This window comes from Leopardus geoffroyi, chromosome B2 (genome assembly GCF_018350155.1).
Source record: "Leopardus geoffroyi isolate Oge1 chromosome B2, O.geoffroyi_Oge1_pat1.0, whole genome shotgun sequence".
NCBI classification, from domain to species: Eukaryota; Metazoa; Chordata; class Mammalia; order Carnivora; family Felidae; genus Leopardus; species Leopardus geoffroyi.
In genome coordinates, this window is record NC_059332.1 from 135,047,285 (window position 1) to 135,069,380 (window position 22,096).

The 22,096-nt window shown below is 39.4% G+C and overlaps 1 protein-coding gene and 1 long non-coding RNA gene across 3 annotated transcripts in view; both read right to left on the minus strand.

Annotated features, from left to right (window-relative positions):
* Positions 1–95: 95 nt before the first annotated feature.
* Positions 96–381, minus strand: LOC123609151. The gene is made up of 2 exons (XR_006717633.1): positions 202–381; positions 96–169 (listed from the first exon to the last, which is right to left on the minus strand). It is a non-coding gene; the product is annotated as an uncharacterized LOC123609151 (long non-coding RNA).
* Positions 382–2,306: 1,925 nt separating this feature from the next.
* Positions 2,307–22,096, minus strand: part of KATNA1 (katanin catalytic subunit A1) — a 42,250-nt gene continuing 22,460 nt past the window's right edge. For both annotated transcript variants that reach the window (XM_045499991.1, XM_045499992.1), the window contains exons 4-11: positions 21,569–21,749; positions 11,885–12,006; positions 10,619–10,724; positions 9,643–9,801; positions 5,003–5,129; positions 4,349–4,483; positions 3,909–4,035; positions 2,307–2,660 (exon numbers count right to left, since the gene is read on the minus strand). In XM_045499991.1, coding sequence (XP_045355947.1) covers positions 2,462–2,660; positions 3,909–4,035; positions 4,349–4,483; positions 5,003–5,129; positions 9,643–9,801; positions 10,619–10,724; positions 11,885–12,006; positions 21,569–21,749 — 1,156 coding nt within the window. In that variant the 3' untranslated portion in view covers positions 2,307–2,461. The remainder of the gene's footprint in view (positions 2,661–3,908; positions 4,036–4,348; positions 4,484–5,002; positions 5,130–9,642; positions 9,802–10,618; positions 10,725–11,884; positions 12,007–21,568; positions 21,750–22,096) is intronic.

A 22,096-nucleotide genomic window follows, 5' to 3' on the forward strand; every position in this document is an offset into this window, starting at 1 on the left:
TTTTAAAAAAACATCTCTCATATTGACATCTTTTTTATAATGTCTAGGATATATATAATACCTTTACTCCATGTGCTTGATGTTTTCTGTTGTGTTTTATTATCTTTTATTGCAACCCATGATTTTAAACACTTTGTTCAAGAAAGTAGTGACTGGCTTTTAAAACCACCTTAGGGAAGAGGGGGTAAAAAATAAAACCACCTTAGATTTAGGCTAAATAGATACGTATGTGTGGGGGAAAGATGACAGGTGGCAGAGTGAAGGAGTGAGGTTTCATTTTTGCCTAGCCGGTTTTAATAAGGACTAACAGCCCTGTGAAATACACTTTCTCCATGTTATAGAAGAATAAATGATAGCATGCAATTTAAATTTAATTTGATCCTAAAGTCACCCAGCTTATAGTAACTCTTTATGTCCTTCCTCAAAGTTGCTAGAAATTACCAGCTCTACCTCCAGTGCATCCATTAAGCATGATGCTTATAGACTCTAGTTAAGGAGAACAATGTAGGAGGCTATGTGGCCAATTGGAGAGTGTAGGCTTTGCAGTTAGCAGAGCCCTCTCCTGCCTTGCCTCCTTACCAGTGACACCTGGGACCATGGTGTGACAGTCTTTTTTTTTTTTTTTTTTTTTTCTGTTTATTTTTGAGAGAAAGCACAAGCGGGGAAGGGGCAGAGAGAGAGTGGGAGACAGAATCTGAAGCAGGCTCCAGGCTCTGAGCTGTCAGCACAGAGCCCGATGCAGGGCTTGAACTCACAAACTGCGAAATCATGACCTGAGCCGAAGTCGGACCCCTAACCGAATGATCCACCCAGGCACCGCAGCACTCAGTCTCTTTGAGGCTCTGTTTTCTATGGTTGAGACGATACAATAAGTTGTCTTTTACAGAGTAATCCTTGGGGTGTCTGGGTGGCTCAGTTGGTTATGCGTCCCACTCCTGATTTTGGCTCAGGTCACGATCTCACGGTTCGTGAGTTCAAGCCCTGCATCCGGCTCTGCACTGGCAGCTAGGAGCCTGCTTGGGATTCTCTCTCTCTCTCTGCCCATCCCCTTCTGTCTGTCTGTCTCTCTCAAAATAAATAAACATTTTAAAAAAGTAATCTTAAATGAGTATCTTAGGTAAGATTGTATGCCATTAATTTTTATTTCATTTATTAACTTATAGTTGCACCATTAACTGTTACTTTAAAAAAAAAAAGTGTTTATTTTGAAAGAGAGAGGGAGAGAGAGGGAGAGAGACGATCCCAAGCAGGCTCCGTGCCACCAACACAGAGCCCAGCTCGGGGCTCAGTCCTGCCAACTGCGACATCATGGCCTGAGCCAAAACCAAGAGTCAGACTTTAACCCACTGAGCCACCCAGGTGCCCCCATTAACTGTTATGCACAGTATCCATGAGTGAATGGGTTAATGAGTCATTTATTAGGGTACCGTGAGCAGCGTAAGCTTACAAGAATTTACTTGCCTACAGGGCAGCTCATAGGTAGGCAGAATAAAGTCAAGCAAGAGTGTACACGGGGCGCCTGGGTGGCTCAGGTGGTTAAGCGTCCAACTCTTGATTTCTGCTCAGGTCATGGTCTCACGGTTTGTGGGATGGAGCCTTGTGCCGGGCCCTGCAGTGACAGTGTGGAGCCTGCTGGGGATTCTGTTTTCCTCTCTCTGCCCCTACCCTACCCCCCTCTCACACACTCTCTCTCTCAAAAGTAAATAAACTTAAAAACATTAAAAAAGGGGCACCTGGGTGGCTCGGTCGGTTGGGCGTCTGACTTCGGCTCAGGTCATGATCTCATGGTTTATGAGTTCGGGCCCCGCATTGGGCTCTGTGCTGACAGCGCAGAGCCTGGAGCCTGCTCAGGTTCTGTGTCTCCTTCTCTCTCTGCCCCTCCCCAACTTGTGCTCTGTCTCTATCAAAAATAAATAAAAAATTTTTTAAAATACATTAAAGCAAGTATATATAGATATATATTTTTTTCCTTTTAAGTGCATTGTAAAACGAAGGGGCTTTAAAGCTCTCCCAGGAAGAGGAGGGAAACCACTGGAACGGCAAGCAGGAAGGCGCACTAGGCGTGGTTCATGCGTCACTGGCCACTTGTGTAAAAATGTTAGGGAATTTCCAGTTATCCACTGGCACCCAGGGTGCTACAGCCAGTCTTACTCCTTAGAAGGAACGGCAGACGCACAGGGGAAGAGAAGACGCTGTGCACAGAAGTGCGCAGAAAGACGCTTTCCAAGCTAAGAATCACAATTGTGCTGCAACATACGTGGTCAGTGAAAGAGAAATGGGGTAATACTAAAATAAAACAAATTTGCTTGCAGCTTTAAAAAACTGCCTTTATTCAGAATCGTTTTTAAAATCTTACCATTATGAAAGTTTAAAAAAATATAGCACTCGGTGCAATGAAATACTACATTTAATTATTATTCAAACACTTAAGGCAGGTTTCTCACAGTTTACATGTGAGAATTTAGCATGATCCAAACTCAAATATCCATTTCTCGTATCTTTCAATATCTGCAGCAGAAACTGACTTAGAAACTTTTTTTAAAGCCATTTCAAAATCCTCCATAGTTGTAGGCATGTGCATTTCCTCTTTTGAAAGATTTCTGATTTCTTCTGGGGTCAAACCTTCAATACGCCTTCTCATTGCCATCAAGGATGCATCCCTAGTTTTTAAATTAAAACACACACAGTGTTATTTTGATTGAATATAAACCTGGGGAAAGAAAACTTTTTCAGTATGTGTTACTACTCTGTTATTATCCACACTAGACATACGTAGTATTGCACAGAATCTTGTATCAGATACAAGGCTTGTTCTGAGTTGTTTTTTAGCAGTTAAATCTTCCAAGATGAAAATAAGGATATTAGTTTAAATGAATGACACTGAGCAGGAAGCCCGAGGAAAAGTAAAAGGGTATTAACAATGACGCTAGCAATTGAATTTCTTTCTAAGTGGCCGATAAAATAAACATCAGAGAAGAGAGAACCTGTTAGCTGAAAAATATTTTCTACCTGTGTAAGAAAAACTAAATGATCAAATCAAGGTGGTTCTCTTTTCCCTTCTGTATTAGTTTTGTTTGTTTTGGGGGTTTTTATGGTTTTGTTTTTAAAGAAGAAACTTCAGATTTAAGGACCTCTGCTATTCACCAAGTTTCACCTTGGATAGCAGCCACCATTTATGCCAAGGGGCCTGCTGGGGATTCAGTCTTCCTCTCTCTCTGCCCCTCCCCTACCGACCTCTCACACACTCTCTCTCTCAAAAGTAAATAACCTTAATAAACATTAAAAACAAGTATATATAGATATTTATTTTTCCCTTTTAAGTACACTGTAAAATAAAACACAGCTGCTTCACAGACACACATTAGTTTTCACTAATCCTCACGACAACCTGCGTGGGGAGCTTACTTTACAATGAGTACCGTGCTGATAAACATATGAACTAATACTTAGATCAGGACAAAACCTACTTGAATCAACTGGATTAGAGATTTGTTTCTTTTTCACTGCTGTTCCTATCATATTCGGGACACTTGCACTGAAAGTGAGATCGTACTCTCCTTCAGTATGCCCAATCAGTTCCACAGTTCCATTTCTTACAAAAAAGTATATGGAAAAGGCACAGCAACATTTTTTTAATCCGAGAATTACTGATTTTCTATATTACACCAGTTGTTCTAATACCGAATTCTCAAACTTGTAGTTTTCAAATGCACCACACTGTTCAGGGACATGCAAAACACTCAAATTCTTACCAGCACCTTACCACGAACTTCATACCAAAACTTGTGTCTCTGACTAGAAACTGTAATATAGGTCTTTATTCTTCACCTATCTTATTAATTCGGCGTAAAAGCTTCCTAACAGAAGTTAATACCCACAAAAACCTATGCTTTCAAAATAATTCATACCTGCACACGTTGGTAATGTCCGCACCCGAATAACCTTCCATATTTTCTGCTATACTTGCAAGGTCAACATCATCAGCCAATTCCAGCTCACGTAGACTTATTCGTAACAGCTCCTCCCTGCCTTTTGCTAATGATGGAAACAAATTTTTAAATGTTAAGGCTTCAACATAAACATAATCAAGTCTACTTTGTATAAGAAGTTGGTTTTCCAATTCTTAGAGCTCATTTGCTTAAAAATTTAAGAGACACTCCTCGCTATTTAAAATTTCCTGGCATCGAGGCTTTCAGGTTCTAGATAGAGCCAAACCAATTAATATAAGCAAAGACATCCTACAAGTGTCTCCTTAAAGGAAAGTCAATTAATACCAGATTTTAAAATCTCTAAGCAAAACTACCTAACAGTTAACATGAGCTTTCTGACAAGATTCAAATGAAGATACCTGATGGTAATGGAATATAGATTCTTTTCTCAAGACGTCGTCTTAATGCCTCATCAATATCCCAGGGAAAGTTAGTAGCCGCCAGAACCATAACCATCTTGGAAGGGTCATCATTTTCAGAAGCACCCCCAACACCTACGAAAAAGGGTGAGGAGAATGTAAAAAGACACTAAGTCAGTATACAAACTAAAGCTCAACTACTTAAAGATCATCTCCTATTTGGTACTAAATTACAAGGTAGTGTAATTGTTAAGCCTCCCTACGACTTCTTAAGCTAATTGGTACGTAGATGAATTTGGGGCCCAAGAAAACTAAGTTTTAGTGTGCAAAAAAAGAAAAAAAAACACCTCAAAATAGATTTAATCAAAAGACCAGCTCAGCTTAACTGTATACCAATTTCTACAATTTTTCAAAGCATCCGTATCCCTGAGGCCAAGTTATTTGCATTTATTTCAATTTCATTGCTAACAATAAGAAATCCGAGCATATCCCACGAGGCTCTGTGAATAGCTGTTATTTCTGGCATGTCCCCACAGTCAGTGTACCCAGTATACCGTCAACCTCCAGGACCTACTGCCCGCCCTCTCCGGTCGTCTGGAGCGTGTGGCTTAGCACCAGGAGTAGAGCTCAGTCCGTGCGCAGACGCACACATACCATCCATCTGAACCAGCAGCTCTGCTTTCACCCTCCTGCTTGCCTCGTGCTCTTCTGAAGTCCCTCTGCGACTGCAAATGGAATCGATCTCATCGATAAATATGGTAGCCGGAGAGTAAAATCGAGCCTAAATAAAGAAACCATGTAACACCAGGTTTTTATTTCATTTAAAAATAATCCAGAGCAATCAGGAGAAGAGCCACAACGCATCTGTCTCGTCCTAATTCTGGGGGGAGAGGATAACCTGGAACAGCTAAGAGATCGCGTCTAACATAAGCTTACCATATACTTAAATCTTACATGGCTTTTTTCGTGACACTAAGTACTTGAGCTGGCAATATATATTTACTCACGAGTGATACACATACAGAATTACCTTGTATGCTGCAACAATAAGGACGACAATGGCCGGAAAACATTTACAGATATTTGTAAGTGTTCTCAAGTTCTAGAAAAAACTGGTCACAGACAACCATTACCTTAAATAAAATCATATAGATTCCCTCTAAGAAATCCTCATTAAATTGCCATTTTTTCATTTGACAATACATTTATTACAGTAACTAAAGAAGTTCATTATTAATGATTTTTAAATGAAGTATCCAAACTTACAGAATCAATGCACAGGAGAGTTTGAACCTAAATGATGGCAAAGATTTCTCAAAACACGGCTTAGTGAACCAACAGCACTTTTCAAAGGTTTTTCCAAAAATAAAAGTCTGCAATGGCAAGTGAACATTATGGACTTGAACACGCAATTATACTGGGTCTACAATTCTCTTGGACCATGAGTTATAATCTAGCATCCTCTAAGAGGCAATTCACTGTTTTGGAAGCACTGTGCCTCCAAAGTATGGATTCAGTTTTAGTCTGTCCACCTGGAAAATCCTTACATTTTTAAATCTCATTTTCTCTTTTAGTTGAAAATCTGAATTCTAAGTCATCAGTTCCCTCCACAGGGACAATCTAATTTTTTTTTAAGTTTATTTATTTTGAGAGAGAGGGAGAGAGAATAAGAGTGGGGGAAGGGCAGAGGCAGAGGGAGAGAGAATTCCAAGCAGGCCCCACGCTGTCAGCACAGAGCCTGATGTGGGGCTCAAATCAGGAACTCAGGGATCATGACCTGAGTCGAAATCAAGAGTCAGACGCTCCACTGACTGAGCCACCCAGGCGCCCTGGATAATTTTTAATAAGGTGTCCTGATTTGATTTTAGGTAGTATGTACAAAAATTTTTGTACTCTTTTCAAATAATAGGAAAAAAAATAGAGGAGAAAACAAGAAAAAAAAAAGCATCCAAAAAATATTCTCAATTGAAATTCTATCAAGAAACCACCTGTCAACAGAGCCTACACTAACAAAAATTAAATTTCAACCTACTTGTTGCCATACAAAGAAAAAACCTAGTAGATTCTTCCCAACTATTCAGGGTCTGCAGAATGGTCTGACTCAAAGCAGAGGCTACAAGGCACATGTAAACTGGCTTTGGAGGACATGGAAAATATTACAGAAAGATTCAAATGTTTTGGCCTGCACAGCATCCCTTCTGGTAACAGAAATCCACCTTTTCATTCATTAACCATCCTTTTACATTCTTGTTCCACTACTTCAAGAGAGGCCAACTCTTTTGAAGTTACAGGGACATCATTCAGGCCTGGCCAATCAGATCACTCCCAATTCTCTAACCAAAAATGATGGACTGAAACACGGGCATGTGACTCAAAACAGGCCAAACATTAATCCCTGGAATTCTGCTGGAAGAACTGAGAGATGAGGGCTAATTCCTCTGGGATTACCTTAAAGACAATAAACACAAGGCTTAAGGCTCTGATGGCTATCTCCACCACCACTCAGGACTGCCCCAAATCAAAGCCAACCCACAGGAAAATAGAGGCAAAGGTCAGAGAGACATTCCCAAAAACATCTGAATTGCTAGATCTTGGTAGGTCTAAAAATCTAAAACATAACCTCCAAAAATTCCTAGTTACATGACCCAGTATATTATTCTTTTAAACTCATTCGAGTAGGTTTCTGACACTTGAAAATGAAAGTTCTTGACAATGCAACAAAAATTATACCATTAAGTTTTTGCATGTGTTTGTTACCATGTCATGAGAAAATTCCTGTATACACTTATATTTATGTGACATTATTTAAAATACAAGCCTTGAGGCATGTTTCCTTTGAGAGATTTCTGGGGGACAGGACAGATTCTGGGCCCTCAAGGAGAGGCAAGTCCTCTATAGAGCAGTCAAAACAAGATATGAGAGGCAGTATCACTTTACTCCATAAGAGAGCCCATATGGGGAACAGAAAAAACAAACAAACAAAACAACTAAGCTAGTTTTAAATCTGAGCTCTAATCAAAAGTCGCAAAGGCAGAAGGTCCAAACTGTAGGCACTGGCTTGTGATTAAACCCCTACCTAAGCAGGCAACTCAAAGCAGCACATTCCAGATAAGCAGGCATTTATTTAGAGATGGTAAACACCAAGGAAGCCAGTAAAAAATAAGCTGTTTGATATACCTTCATAAACCTCACTATAAAAAATAATGTAAATTAATACTTTGAAACAGGCTTCCACACAGAAGAAAATGGTCAGTTTTCTCAAATATAAACCCTCCATTAGAAAATATATCAAATAATTCTTAAACAGAACAGCTAATTTCTATTTGCCCTTGTGAGTCAGGCTCTGTATTAGACAATTTATATGCATTAGCTTGTTTCACAGAAGTAACTCCCATCGAATGGTCCTCTTTTTATAAAGCAACTGAGGATCAGGAAAGGACTCTGCCCACAGTTACCAGCTCGGAAAGCGAGAGAGGAGGGGTCTGAACCCAGGCCACCTGGCTCTAAAGACGCCCTACTTAGCCATTCACTCTACTTAGCTTACATTTTTATTTTTATTTTTTTTATTTTTATTTATTTATTTATTTTTTTAAATTTTTTTTTTTCAACGTTTATTTATTTTTGGGACAGAGAGAGACAGAGCATGAACGGGGGAGGGGCAGAGAGAGAGAGGGAGACACAGAATCGGAAACAGGCTCCAGGCTCTGAGCCATCAGCCCAAAGCCCGACGCGGGGCTCGAACTCACGGACCGCGAGATTGTGACCTGGCTGAAGTCGGACGCTTAACCGACTGCGCCACCCAGGCGCCCCTTAGCTTACATTTTTAAAAAGCCTAGTTATTTTGGAATCCTGACAGTATAATTTTCTTTCCCCTGAAGCAAATAAATGATCTAAGAGGTTCCCCACTAGATTCCTCTAGTGGCATAAATTATTGATAAGCTATTAAGAAGAACCTGTTAGAATTTGCATCCTGCCTTTTAAGTTATCGAACCTGAAGGACAAAATAGGAATTGAAACAGAAGACTTTACAGAAAATGGATAACCTGGGGCACCTGGGTGGCTCAGCTGGTTGAGTATCTGACTTTGGCCCAGGTCATGATCTCGTGGTACATGAGTTCAAGCCCCGCATTGGGCTCAGTGCTGACAGCTTGGAACCTGGGGCCTGCTTCAGATTCTGTGTGTCCCCCTCTCCCTACTCCTCCCCTGCTCATGCTCACTCGCTCTCTCAAAAATAAACATTAAAAACATTTTTTTTAAAAAGACATGGATAACCTGAAATTATATAAGGGTTTTCGTTTGCTTGTTTTTATTCCGAGCCTAAGGAAGTAAGATCTAGCGTCATTAACATAGCCATCTAAGACTTCATCCATGATGGAGTCTTTAGAGTTAAGAATGCTAGCCATTCTCTATAATAAGTGTAACTCTGTTCTAATACATGTAACTACATGATTTTTTTTAACGTTATTTTTGAGAGAGAGAGAGAGAGAGAGAGAGAGAGAAAGAGCACAAGCAGGGGTGGGGCGGAGAGAGAGGGAGACACAGAATCCGAATCAGGCTCCAGGCTCTGAGCTGTCAACACAGAGACCAACACGGGGCTCAAACTCACGAACTGCGAGATCATGCCCTGAGCTGAAGCTGGACACTTAACCAACTGAGCTAGCCAGGCACCCCTAAACTACACAATTTCTTAAATGAGGCAAGACTGAAATCATCAGTGAAGCTTAGAGTCTGAAGTCTAAAAAGCTGTTGAATTCAATCTAAACACTCTACTAGAATTTGTTGAATTATATTCCTTCTGATATTCAGATTAGTGGGGGTGGAAGAAGGAAAAAAGAAACTCAAAGTAACAAGCAAAGAAGTAACAATCCAAAGACTGGGGCATTAAATGCAAGGTATTTACTATCTAGTTAATAGACTGGAGGTGATCTAAGTTCTATAACTACTTGATTTTCACCATTCTGCATTACTGTTATGACAGTGTATTTACCATATTATATCTAAGCCTACTGATTTAGAAAACAGAGTAATTTCAAACTCTTATAGCAAGTTAGTAATGCAGATCCCATAATGTGAGCATGCCCATAAGCCATCAGAGATGGCTCTTCCTCTAGAGGAAAGGAGACACAGAAAAAGTCGATTTACTCATGTGATTAAAGGACTCTAGCTTCGAAGGCACGGGAATCCCACTCTGGGCACATCACCTTGCCTCACTGTTCTACACACTGGAGATAGTTACGACTCACTTTCTCCCCTTTTAGAGGTAAAGAATCTTTAGAGTTGGCTCAAACGTTCACCATTTCGAACAGAAGACGGACAAGCTTCTCGGACTCTCCTCTGTACTTGGAAGTCAGAGTGGATGAGGACACATTGAAGAATGTTGTCTTGCATTCCGTAGCTACTGCTTTAGCAAGGAGGGTCTTTCCTGTGCCGGGTGGCCCAACCATCAACACTCCCTGTTGCGGAGACAAGAACATAAGTGAGAGATTTACCTGCCACTGTTCTAATTCATAAGAATTCCATTACTACAAATTTGCAACTAATACATAATATTAAGACAAATAAAACATAAACAAAAGGATACTTTAGCACAAATTTACTTTTCTCATTATAAAAGGTAACTACATTAGTAAAAATGTGGAACTCAGAAATGAGAAAAATATAACCAATATTATTGATACTATAATAATCACACTCTAACACAAATACCAATATTATTTGGACATATTTCCTCCTAGTCTTTTGGTTGAACAAATTAGTTTTTTTGTTACACAGCTGTACTCAAAGTAGGTCTAGAACTTTGTAGCTTATCATTTCATATTTCAAGAATTCTTCATAAGTGCAGTTAGCCTTCAGCACATTTTCCAAATCCAAGAAAGGTTTTTTCACTGTCTTTTCAGAGAGCTCATGACTTTTTAAAAAAAGCACCTACTCGATACAGATGTCTCCATCTCGTAAAGACAAACGCAAGAAGTAGAGGATACAAGTGTAGCATCTTACATAAAACAGCGTTTCTGCGTTAGGCAACTTGTTCATAGGCTAATACAAGCTCACTCGAAATCAACTTCCCAAAGGTCACACTGTACCTATTTCTTATTCTGGGAACCTTGCAAGAGCTTTGGTCTAAACAAAATTCTGAATGACATACCTTCTAACTGAAAGCTTTTCTTACCTATTCTTTCTCCCCTCACTTCCCTGAATAAGATAAATACGAGTTTTCCACAGCAATACGCACCCTTCACGCTGTCAGTGCCATAACAATAACAAACTTACTTTCCATGGTCTCCTGATGCCCTTAAAGAATTCTGGCATCCACATGGGTAACACCACAGCTTCCTTGAGCAACTTTTTAGCTTCCACTAAATCAGCAATATCGTCCCTGAAAGAGGAGAGATTTTATCAACAAGCTCTTATGTTCCACATTTAGCTCTACGTAGTCGTCCCCGAGAGATGCTGGAGGCACACGGGCTCACTGCGCCCACACAGTGCCCGCCCTCCCGCAGCACACCGTGACGAGGCCCGCCACACCGACTGGCGGACGTGCAGCACAAGCTCACTCTCGAGTTCCTGGCAGGAAAGACTGTCCACCCGGTGAAGCAGAACACAGGTCTGTGGGCCCACTTAGATCTTAGATCAGGTGTCTCATTTTACATTCCTGCTCTTGTGATGCTCATTCCATAAACTCCGTGACTTAGAAACAATGAGCCCGTTAAAAACAAACAAGCAAACATAAAGAATAAAAAGGGCATAGAGCAGAGCTAGGCTGCAATATTGCCGCTTTGCCTCCAACCCTCCTGAGAGGTAGACCCCAGAGATAAAGAGTATCAGACAGACCGCCACGAAGTCATCTCCAACCACTAGAAAACTCTACTGCTGCTACATGTGGCATTTCCATGAAAATAAATGCTCACTGTATAAATCTCAAATACCAAAAAACATTTGTAAAACATCCCCAAAGCCATCCCTAAATATCATTAAGGGAGCTTTTAGAACTCAGTGCAACAATGATACTTCTTTGATTCAATATAATATTAAACAAGTTCAGAGCCATTACTAGAAATCAGAGAAAATAAAAGAAACACCCATGGGATAAACCTATAGGTAATAAGCAACATGGGGCTCCTGGAAGGCTCAGTCCGTAGAACACGAGACTCTTGATCTCGGGGTCGTTGAGTTCAAGCCCTACTTGGGCACAGAGCTTATGTAAAAACCAAAACAAGCAACACACATGCAATAAGAGTCATTGCCATTTCACCATTGGAGGATGTCCCAAAAAGAAGATGGAAATTTCTGTGATCTTCTTCCCGTTCTGTACGGAAGATTTTCTTATTTAATATAAACTTGTTTATCATTTGTTATAATCAAATCAAATCAAATCGTTTCAGACAGACACTTGATACAGCCTGAACCAAGTGTTGGGTTCCCACTACATGTACTCTGGGTCCATCCCCAAGGACTAATCTTCAGCGCATGCCCACACTGGTTCCGTTTTCTTTTCCTAAAAGCATTATCCCATTATCTTGTTGTGATATAACTTACCATCGAACATTGGGATTCTGAGAAATTATATCTCTTTCCAAAGCTTCTACTAAGTCCTTATCATATCCAGTACTATCAAATTTACTTGTCTCTGGTTCTGTAACTGCAGCAGGTGATTTGTTCTACATTGGGAGAAAAAAAAAAAACAGGAGCTTCTGATTGCCTCAACAATTATATTTTGTTTCTGTGAGTCAGACACAAAGACTGGACTCCAGTGATATTTTTTTAAAGAGCTAATATAATAGTACAAGTAATAAGGAGAGAATCAAAGACCATTAAGTCATCCTTCTACACCAACATCAGAGTTATCAGAGTTTCATATTCAACTTTTACTTTTACATAAAAAGTATGACAAAAGTGCTCAAGTGAAACAAAAATATTATGTATACGAACTGGCAAGAATCAAGAAATCAATACTGAGATGAACTGTGGTTACTAGCGAATATCAGATATGTGTGACATTTATCTCAAAGCTTTAGGGGACAGAAGGTTAAAGGCAGACGGTTTCTGTAGCCAAGATTACAGCTCACTCTTAACCACCTACTTGGCCCCCACCAATGCTCCTAAAACATCCCTTTCCACAGTTCCCACCCCACTCCAAGAGACACCTCCATCCCTAGGTGGGATCCCCTCCTGTGCTCTGTGCCCACAGTCCTTAGGGTCACAGCTCGTAAGCCGTGTACGAAAGTACTGCAGGGCACAATGGCAAACTCACAGAGCACTGCAGGATATTTTACATTTTCGAGGGAAACCCAGCAGAATCTGTTGAACACTGGGTGAACTACCAGTTCCAGGTAGTTCTGTTTCTACATTAAAACTACTACATTCCTTTCAATAACGCCACATTTTTGTGAAGCTGCGTTTCTGGCAGTTTCTGTGATAAAAGGAATAGTGGGAAAATCAAGGTGAAAGAGGAATGACAGTGAAATGTCTACTCTGCTTCCAAAGTCTGAGAAACCGAGCTGTGTCCAACATGTGGTGTTAGGACATGGCAAAGTGGTCTGAACCTCACTTCTTCACTAATGGATGGGTATTCTCTTTGTCCTACGAGGTGCTGTAAAAAATTAGAGATACTCATGAATTTTACATAAGGCAAGAAAATGTACGAAGCTCTGAACTATGGTAAAGATTTACTTGGCCTTGTACCAGAATTTCTACCCTGTCTCATTAACATTGGTTAGCCCGTAACATGATTTCTTAGTGGTGGGATCTACAAGTATTAATGTATCCACTTAGCCAATATTTATAATATTCAAAAGTCTTACACTAGATGGTAAAAAAAGTATGTCTCACAATATACATATTCAATATCCGATACTAACATAAAAAATTCAAGGAAGGTATTGTGCATTTAAAAGAGGAGAAGGTCGGGGCACCTGGCTGGTTTGGTCAGAAGAGCATGCAACCCTTGATCTCAGGGTTGTGAGTTTAAGCCCCACACTGGGCGTAGAGATTACTAAAAAAATTAAATTAAAAAAAAAAATAAGGGCGCCTGGGTGGCTCAGTCAGTTAAGCGTCTGACTTCAGCTCGGTCATGATCTCGCGGTTTGTGACTTTGAGTCCCGCATCAGGCTCTGTGCTGACAGCTCAGAACCTGGAGCCTGCTTTGGATTCTGGGTCTCCCTCTCTCTCTGCCCCTCCCCTTCTCATGCTCTGTCTCTCTCTGTCTCAAAAATAAATAAAAACATTAAAAAAATTAAAAACAAAGGAGGAATCCAGCAAGAAAAAAGAATTGTATACTATAACCAACTGATGTTTATTCCAGAGATGCAAGGCTAGTTCAATACATAATACACACACACACACACACACACACACGTAATCTATAGATTAACACACTAAAGAAGGAAAACTATAGCATCATACAATAGATGCTAAAAAAGCATCTGGCATAACTCAACATCCATCTAGAATAAAAACTCTCAGAAAAACAGGATTAAAGAGGAACTTCTTCAACATGGTAAGGAGCATACACAACAAACCTAGCATTAATGTTTTATTTAATAAAGAAACACTGAATGGCTTCCCCCTTAAACTGAAAACAAGCTAGAATGTCCACTTTCATCACACTTATTCAACATAGCGCTAAAAGTTTCAGCCAAAGTAACAGAGCAAGAAAAGGAATAAAAGCATCTAAATCCAAAAGAAAGAAACGAAAATGTTCTATTTGCAAATGACATGATGTCTACTCAGAAAATGGTAAGGACGCTACAAAAATTCTCCTAAAATTAATAAATGACTTCAGCAAGGTGGCAGGACACAAGACAAATATACAAAAGTCAATTTCATCACTAGAGAAATGCAAATCAAAACCTCAATGAGATACCAGTTCATACCATCATGATGGCTACTATAAAAATTTGTAAAAGCAAAAAACACAGAAAATAACAAGTGTTGGCAAAAATGTGGAGAAATTGGAACCTGTGTGCATTATTGATGGAGATGTAAAAATGGTGCAACCACTGTGGAAGTTTGGTGATGCCTTGAAAAATTAAAAACAGAATTATACATGACTCAATTCCACTTCTAGATGGATATATATATCCATATATCTCCAAAAGACTTGAAAACAGGGTCTCAAAGAGATTTTTATACACCAATGACATGGAAGCATTATTCACAATAGCTAAAAGGTGGAAGCAACCCAGTGTCCATTGATGGATGACTGGATAAACACCAATGGAGTTGGTGAAATTCTGACAGACCTTATACTAAGTAAATTAAGCTAACAGAAAAGGCAAATACTGTACAATTCCACTCATATGAGGTACTTAAAGCAATCAAATTCAGAGACAGAAAGCAAAATAATGGTTGCCAGGGGCTGAGGAAGGGAGGAATAGGGAGTGTGATACTATGATTTGTATTAAGTATATATTCAGTCTAACTCCCATTCCTGGCACACAGTTCCTACAACGCTTGTAGTTTCTTAAGTGGTAAGAACTATGAGAAGATCTTTTGCTATAATATTTAGTTTTTGTTCCCAGCTCCTAAAATTGCTCCAGAGCAGTAAAGATGAAGAGGTGTCCTTTGTTATTCTTAACAGGCCCCTTTGCACCATGCCTGCGCTTATGCTAACACCTTAAGTTTTGGAAAGCCCCTAGATAACCACAGGATAGGGCTGTTGCCAAGGGAACCAAACAGGTGATTAAAGTGTTGGAACTTCAGCCCCACCCCACCAACCTCTGGCAAGGGGAGGGGGCTGAAGGTTCAATTAATCACCGATAGCCAATGATTTAATCGATCAGGACCACATAATGAAGTCTCCATAATAACCCAAAAGGATGTGGTTCGGAGACCTTCCAGTTTGTGAACACGTGAAGGTGCTAGAAACGTGGCATGCCTGGAGAAGGCACAGAAGCTCCCATATACCTTGTCCTATGCTACTCTTCCATCTGGCTGTACCTGAGTTGTATCCTTTGTAATAAACTGGTAGCCCGGTATAAACTGTTATTCCTGAGTTCAGTTAGCTGCTCTAGCAAATTACTGAACCAAGGAGGGAGTCATGGTAGCCTCTGATTTATACCAGTTGATCAGAAACACAGGTGACATCCTGACTTGCAAGTGGTACTGATGTGGAAGCAATCTTGTGGGACTGAGCCCTTACCTGTGAGATCTGATGCTAACTCCAGGTAGAGAAGTGTCAAACTTAAGTTGTAGGATATGCAGCTGGTGTTGGCAAGTTGGTTGGTGTGGGGAACCCTACACACTTGGAATTCAGAAGTGTTCTGTGAGCAGGGAGTAGGCAGAAGACAGGGTTTTCCTTTTCAGGGAGCTATTTATTATTTAATGGGTAGAGTTTCAGTTTTGCAAAATTGAAAATGTTCCGTGATGGATGGTGGTGATGGTACAACAATATAAATGTACTTAACTTCACTAAACTGCACACTTAAAAATGGTTAAAATGGGGGGAGCCTGGGTGGCTTGGTCAGTTAAGGGTCCGCCTCTTGATTTTGGCTCAGGTCATGATCTCAGGGTTGTGAGATTGAGCCCCATGTCAGGCTCCATGCTAAGTGTGGAGCCTGCTTAAGATTCTCTCCCTCTGCTCCTCCCCAGCTCTCTCTCTCAAAAAAAAAAAAAAAAAAAAAAAATATATATATATATATATGTGTGTGTGTATATATATGTATATATGTGTGTGTGTGTGTGTATGTGTATATATATGCTAAAATGGTAAACTTTGTTACTTCATATTTTTAAAAAAAGTTTTTAAATGTTTAGATTTATTTTTGAGACACACACACACACACACACACACACACACACAGAGTGTAAGCAGGGGAGGGGCAGAAAGAGAGGGAGACACATTATCTGAAGTGGATTCCAGACTCTGAGCTGTCAGCACAGAGCCTGACGGGGGGCTTGAACCCACAAATGATGAACCAACTGAGCCACCCAGGCACCCCTATGTTACATTATATTAAAACCACCATTAAAATATATATTTTTTTGGAAAGTCAATTCTGTTTCCATATACAGTACTAGCAATGAATAGGTAGACACTGAAATTAGAAATACAATACCACTTACAATCACTTAAAAAAAGTGAAACAAATGTAAAATCTAACAGGACATCTGCAAGACTTGTATTCTGAAAACTATACAATGCTGATGAAAGAAATAAAAACTCTAAATAAAAGTAGATAAATAACATGTTCATGGACTGGAAGACTTGATATAATAAAGAGGTCAACTTTCCACAAACTGATATACAGATTTAACATGATTCAAAACCTCATGAATCAAAACCTCAGCAAGATTCTTTGTAGATGCAGAAAAGCTGATTCCATGGGAATGCAAGCTGGTGCAGCTACTCTGGAAAACAGTATGGAGGTTCCTCAAAAAACTAATAGAACTACCCTACGACCCAGCAAGTGCACTACTAGGCGTTTATCCACGGGATACAGGTGTGCTGTTTCAAAGGGACACATGCACCCCCATGTTTATAACAGCACTATCAACAACAGCCAAAGTATGGAAAGAGCCCACATGTCCATCGAAGGATGAATGGATAAAGAAGATGTGGTACATATATATATATATACAATGGAGTATTACTCGGCAATCAAAAAGAATGAAATCTTGCCATTTGCAACTACGTGGATGGAACTGGAGGCTATTATGCTAAGTGAAATTGTCAGAGAAAGACAAAATCATATGACTTCATTCATATGAGGACTTTAACAGACAAAACAGATGAACATAAGGGAAGGGAAACAAAAATAATATAAAAACAGGGAGGGGGACAAAACAGAAGAGACTCATACATATGGAGAACTGAGGGTTACAGGAGGGATTGTAGGAGGGGGGATGGGCTAAATGAGTAAGGGGCACTAAGGAATCCACTCCTGAAATCAGTGTTTCACTATATGCTAACTAATTTGGATGTAAATTTTTAAAAATAAAAAATAAAATTAAAAAAAAAAAGATTCTAGAATTTATACGGAAAAAGAAAGGAACGAGAATAGCTAAAACAATTTTGAAAAGAAAGAATGAAATGGGATGAATCAGTCTACCCAATTTGAAGACTTATTAGACAGCTCTAGTAACCTAAGCCTTACACAAAAATCAACTCACAACAGATCATGAGTTTAAATGTAAAACATAAATTTATAAAACTTTTAGGAAAAATATAGAAAATATTTAGGATCTAGGGCTAGGCAAAGAGTTAAAAACTCAATACCAGAAGTACAATTTATAAATTGGAATACTGGACTTCACCAAAATTAAAATATTTTGCCTTGTAAAAGATCCATTTAAAACAACGAACAGACAAGTTTCACACTGAAAGAAAATAGTTGCAGAACACGTATCTGACAAAGGGCTAGTACCCAGAATATATAAGGGACTCTCACAGCAAAACTAAAAGGCTACCAATATGGGAGAAGATATTTGCAAACGACATATTAGATAAAGGGTTAGTATCCAAAATCTATATAAAGAACTTAACAAACATCCAAAAAACAAATAACCCAGTGAAGAAATGGGCAAAAGACATGACACTTTTCCAAAGAAGACATTCAGATGGCCAACGGACACATGAAAAAATGCTTAACATCACTCATCATCAAGGAAATACAAATCAAAACCACAATGAGATACCACCTCACACCTGTCAGAATGGCAAACATTAACAACTCAGGCAACAACAGATGTTGGCGAGGGTGCGGAGAAAGAGGATCTCTTTTGCACTGCTGGTGGGAATGCAAACTGGTGCAGTCACTCTAGAAAACAGTATGGAGGTTCCTCAAAAAATTAAAAATAGAACTACCCTACGACCCAGCAATTGCACTACTAGGTATTTATCCAAGGGATACAGGTACACTGTTTTGAAAGGGCACGTGCATCCCCATGTTTATAGCAGCGCTATCGACAACAGCCAGAGTATGGAAAGAGCCCAAATGTCCAGCGACAGATGAATGGATACAGAAGATGTGGTATATATATACAATGGAGTATTAGTCAGCAATCAAAAAGAATGAAAACCTGCCATTTGCAACACCGAGAATAAAATTAGAGTATATTATCCTAAGCCAAATTAGTCAGAGAAAGACAAATATCATAGGACTTCACTCATATGTGGAATTTAAGACACAAAACAGATGAACACAAGGGAAGGGAAGCAAAAATAATATAAAAACGGTGTGGGGGGGACAAAACATAAGAGACTCTTAAAAATAGAGAACAAACTCAGGGTTGCTGGAGGGCGTGTGGGTGGGGGGATGGATTAAATGGGCAAAGGGTATTAAGGAGGGCACCTGCTAGGATGAGCACTGGGTGTTCTATGTAGGGGATTAACCACTGGATTCTACTCCTGAAACCATTATATGCTAATTTGGATGTAAATTAAAAATAATAATAAAATAATAATAAAGAACTCTCAAACCCCAACGGTAGAAGGACAACCCATTTTGACAACAGGCAAAAGACCTGAAGAGAAACACTGTGGGGCGCCTGGGTGGCTCAGTTGGTTAAGCGTACAACTTCAGCTCAGGTCACGAGCTCACTCACAGTCCATGGGTTCAAGCCCCAAGTCAGGTTCTGTGCTAAGAGCTTGGGGCCTAGAGCCTGCTGTGGACTCTGTGTCTCCCTCTCTCTCTGTCCCTCCCCCACCTCTCAAAAATAAAACATTTTTTAAAAAATCAAAAAAAAATGCACTAAAGAGCACATGTCTGTGCTTGTATTTCCTTTCCTCTAGTCATTTGTACAGCTACTATTTAGAACAGACCAGCTCAATACAGAAAGATTGTCAGAATATACTGACTGCTGAAAAGAACAGATTACTTTATGATTCCACTTTTGGCAAAAAAAAAAAAAAAAAAAAGTCATGTATATGGAAACGGATATTCCATGGGATTAACAGATCTCAGGAAGAGTAGGAATGTGAGTTTGAGGGGTTTTTACTTATTCTATCTTCTGATTTTCTAAAATGAATATGTAATAAAAGATTTTAAATAGGATAAAAGTCTATTCACCTTTTATGGCTTAATGGTTTTATTCCATGAAGTTTTCTGACTACCATCATCCTCCTCTTCTAAGAAGTCGGTTCTATTTATTTTTTTTAAGTTTATTTATTTATTTTGAGACAGAGAGACTGCAAGCAGGGGAAACGCAGAGAGAGAGAATCCCAAGCAGGCTCCGCAGGGCCAGCGCAGAGCTCAAGATGGGGCTTGAACTCACAAAACCGAGATCATGACCAGAACGGAAATCAGACACTCAACCAACTGAAGCACGCAGCCACGCAGAAGTCTGTTCTTTTTAGTCACTAGTTACTACCACCATTCAGCATCTAATTACAGTAAACCCTTGGATTGCGAGTAACTTGTTTTGCTAGTGCCACAAGATGAGCAAACATTTCTAATAAATTTTAACTTGATACACGAGTTATGTCTTGCACCACAAGTAGTATGTGATGCTGAACATCACAAGATCACAAGCGAGCCAATGGTTCCTCTCTCTCTCCCTCTCTCTCTCTCTCTGTGGAATTGTGGGTGATAGTCTCCCATGCTCGGATCCCTGGTCTCAGGCCGCGGTGTTTGGCAGAAATCAGTGATTTTTCAGAACGCTGGAAGGTGCCCACAACTGGCACTAGTATATTTTTGTCACTGCAAAGCACCTATGGACAGTCTTTGCTTTTTCATACGAGAGTAAGCTTAGGAATGTTTTGCTTCCTTCTAGGTCAGGCTGCCTGAGATATAGACCCTTTCTTCTCCTGCCTTAGTTCCAGTTATGTTAAATACAGTATATGACAAGAGTTTATTAATATAGTACTGTAGTCAACATCCATGCAAGCATATACAATGGCCTCTGTGCAGAAAAAGATTCTATTGAGCTAATAGACAGCAGTGATTCTGTTAGTGATAGTCAAAGTCATCCTACACACTAACCCTCCTCTGTCTCATCTCCCTCACACCAGCCACGAAAGTTTTCAAAGCTAAGTGCAGGTTAATTTATTTATTCTTCTTTATATATTGTATTTTCTTTATTATTTTGTATTATATGAGAGTATTGTAATCATTTTTATATGAATATTTTTGGGTTTTGTAACGAATCATCTGAGTTTCCATTATTTCTTATGAGGAAATTTGCTTTGATATATATAAGTGCTTTGGATTACAAGTATGTTTCCAGAACAAATTATGCTTGCAAACCAAGGTTTTGCTGTATTAGAAAACCATGATTTTTCAACTGTCATAGGAATAATTGATTTAGGCAAGGATCACTGGATGCTAAGACAAGTAAATGAAATGGTGATGAGAAATAGGATATTTACATAGTCTCAAGGTGTCTCCCCCCAAATTATTATAAAGGGAGAAAGAACAACTTCGCAGTGGAGAGCCCAGGCAGACACCACCCTAACAAAGCACTCCAATTTATCTCAAGTCACAGGACAAATAAACATCCTGTACCTCTTTACATAATACACCGCAAAGAACAAAACTTCCCTTCAATGGTATTCCTGCCCAAAATGTATAACCTTAATCTAATCACAAGGAAACATCAGAAGAGCCCAAACAGAGAGGCACTCTACAAAATAACTGGCCTGCACTCTTCAAAAATGCCAGGCCCAAAACACCAAGAACAAAAAGAGCAAGCCAAGAACATTTTCACAGCAACGAGACTAAGGAAACAGGACAGCCAAATGCAGTGTGTGCTCTCTTGCTGCACGAGGCTAGATGAGCTCTTGACGCCATTACTGGGATAACTGGCTGAATTTTATGAGGGTCTATGGATCAATGTAAAACATATGGCTTGTGACAACAGATTGTGTTTATGGAAAAGAATGTCCAAGTACTTAGGAAACACACTATCAAGTTTTTAAGGGTAAAAGGGCATGATATCTACAACTTACTCATAATGCTTCAGAAAAAAAAAAAAAGTATATAGAAAGTAGATGATAAAGCAAAAGGGGCAAAATATTTGCTAAAATTGGGTAAAGAATATATGGAAATTCCTTACACCATGCTTGCAACTTGTTTCCAAGTCTTAAATTATATCAAGATATAAAGATACAACAAATACCCAAAAATATCTGTTTAATAGTGAGTGGGAAAAATCCTAGGTGGAATATGACTAAGGTTTCGTTATACAGTCTGGTGGTTTCAACCACTAACAATTATCAAAATTTATAGCGTCTTCATTTTTAAGTTAATAAATATTTAATTTATGAAAATCAGTAACAGTTACCTTTTCCTCTCTTCCTTTATTTTGCTCTTTCTTTTCCCGACAACGAACAGGTTTCCCTCTGTCGTTGTGCAGACTGTGTGCAGATGAACGGTGAACTCTGGCAGTTGTATTTGGTCGATTACTGTGTGGTTTAGGGTCACCGTACTGAGGAGACTGGCGTTTTCTAGGTCCTGGCGAGGGCCTAATTAGACGCAAGATCATGAAAATCATAATGAACTCCTGGAGGTAGTCCAAATATACATGGACACATTATCATGTGTAAGTTAAAGTTTATGAACTAACGAAACCAAGGCAATAACGGAATACAAGACAGGACTGAATAAATTTAAGTCACTGAAATCTAAGATTTAACGTATAAATCTGCAACAGATTTAACGAGAAGAACAGACTGCAGTATGGTTATATGGTAAAAATAACAGAAGTGATCATCACCTCTCCTTTGAGAGGAAATAACTAGTGTACATCAAGTACTGATGTACTAATGAAAAATTAGTCTGATTCTTGGAAACTGACAAGACAGCAATCAAC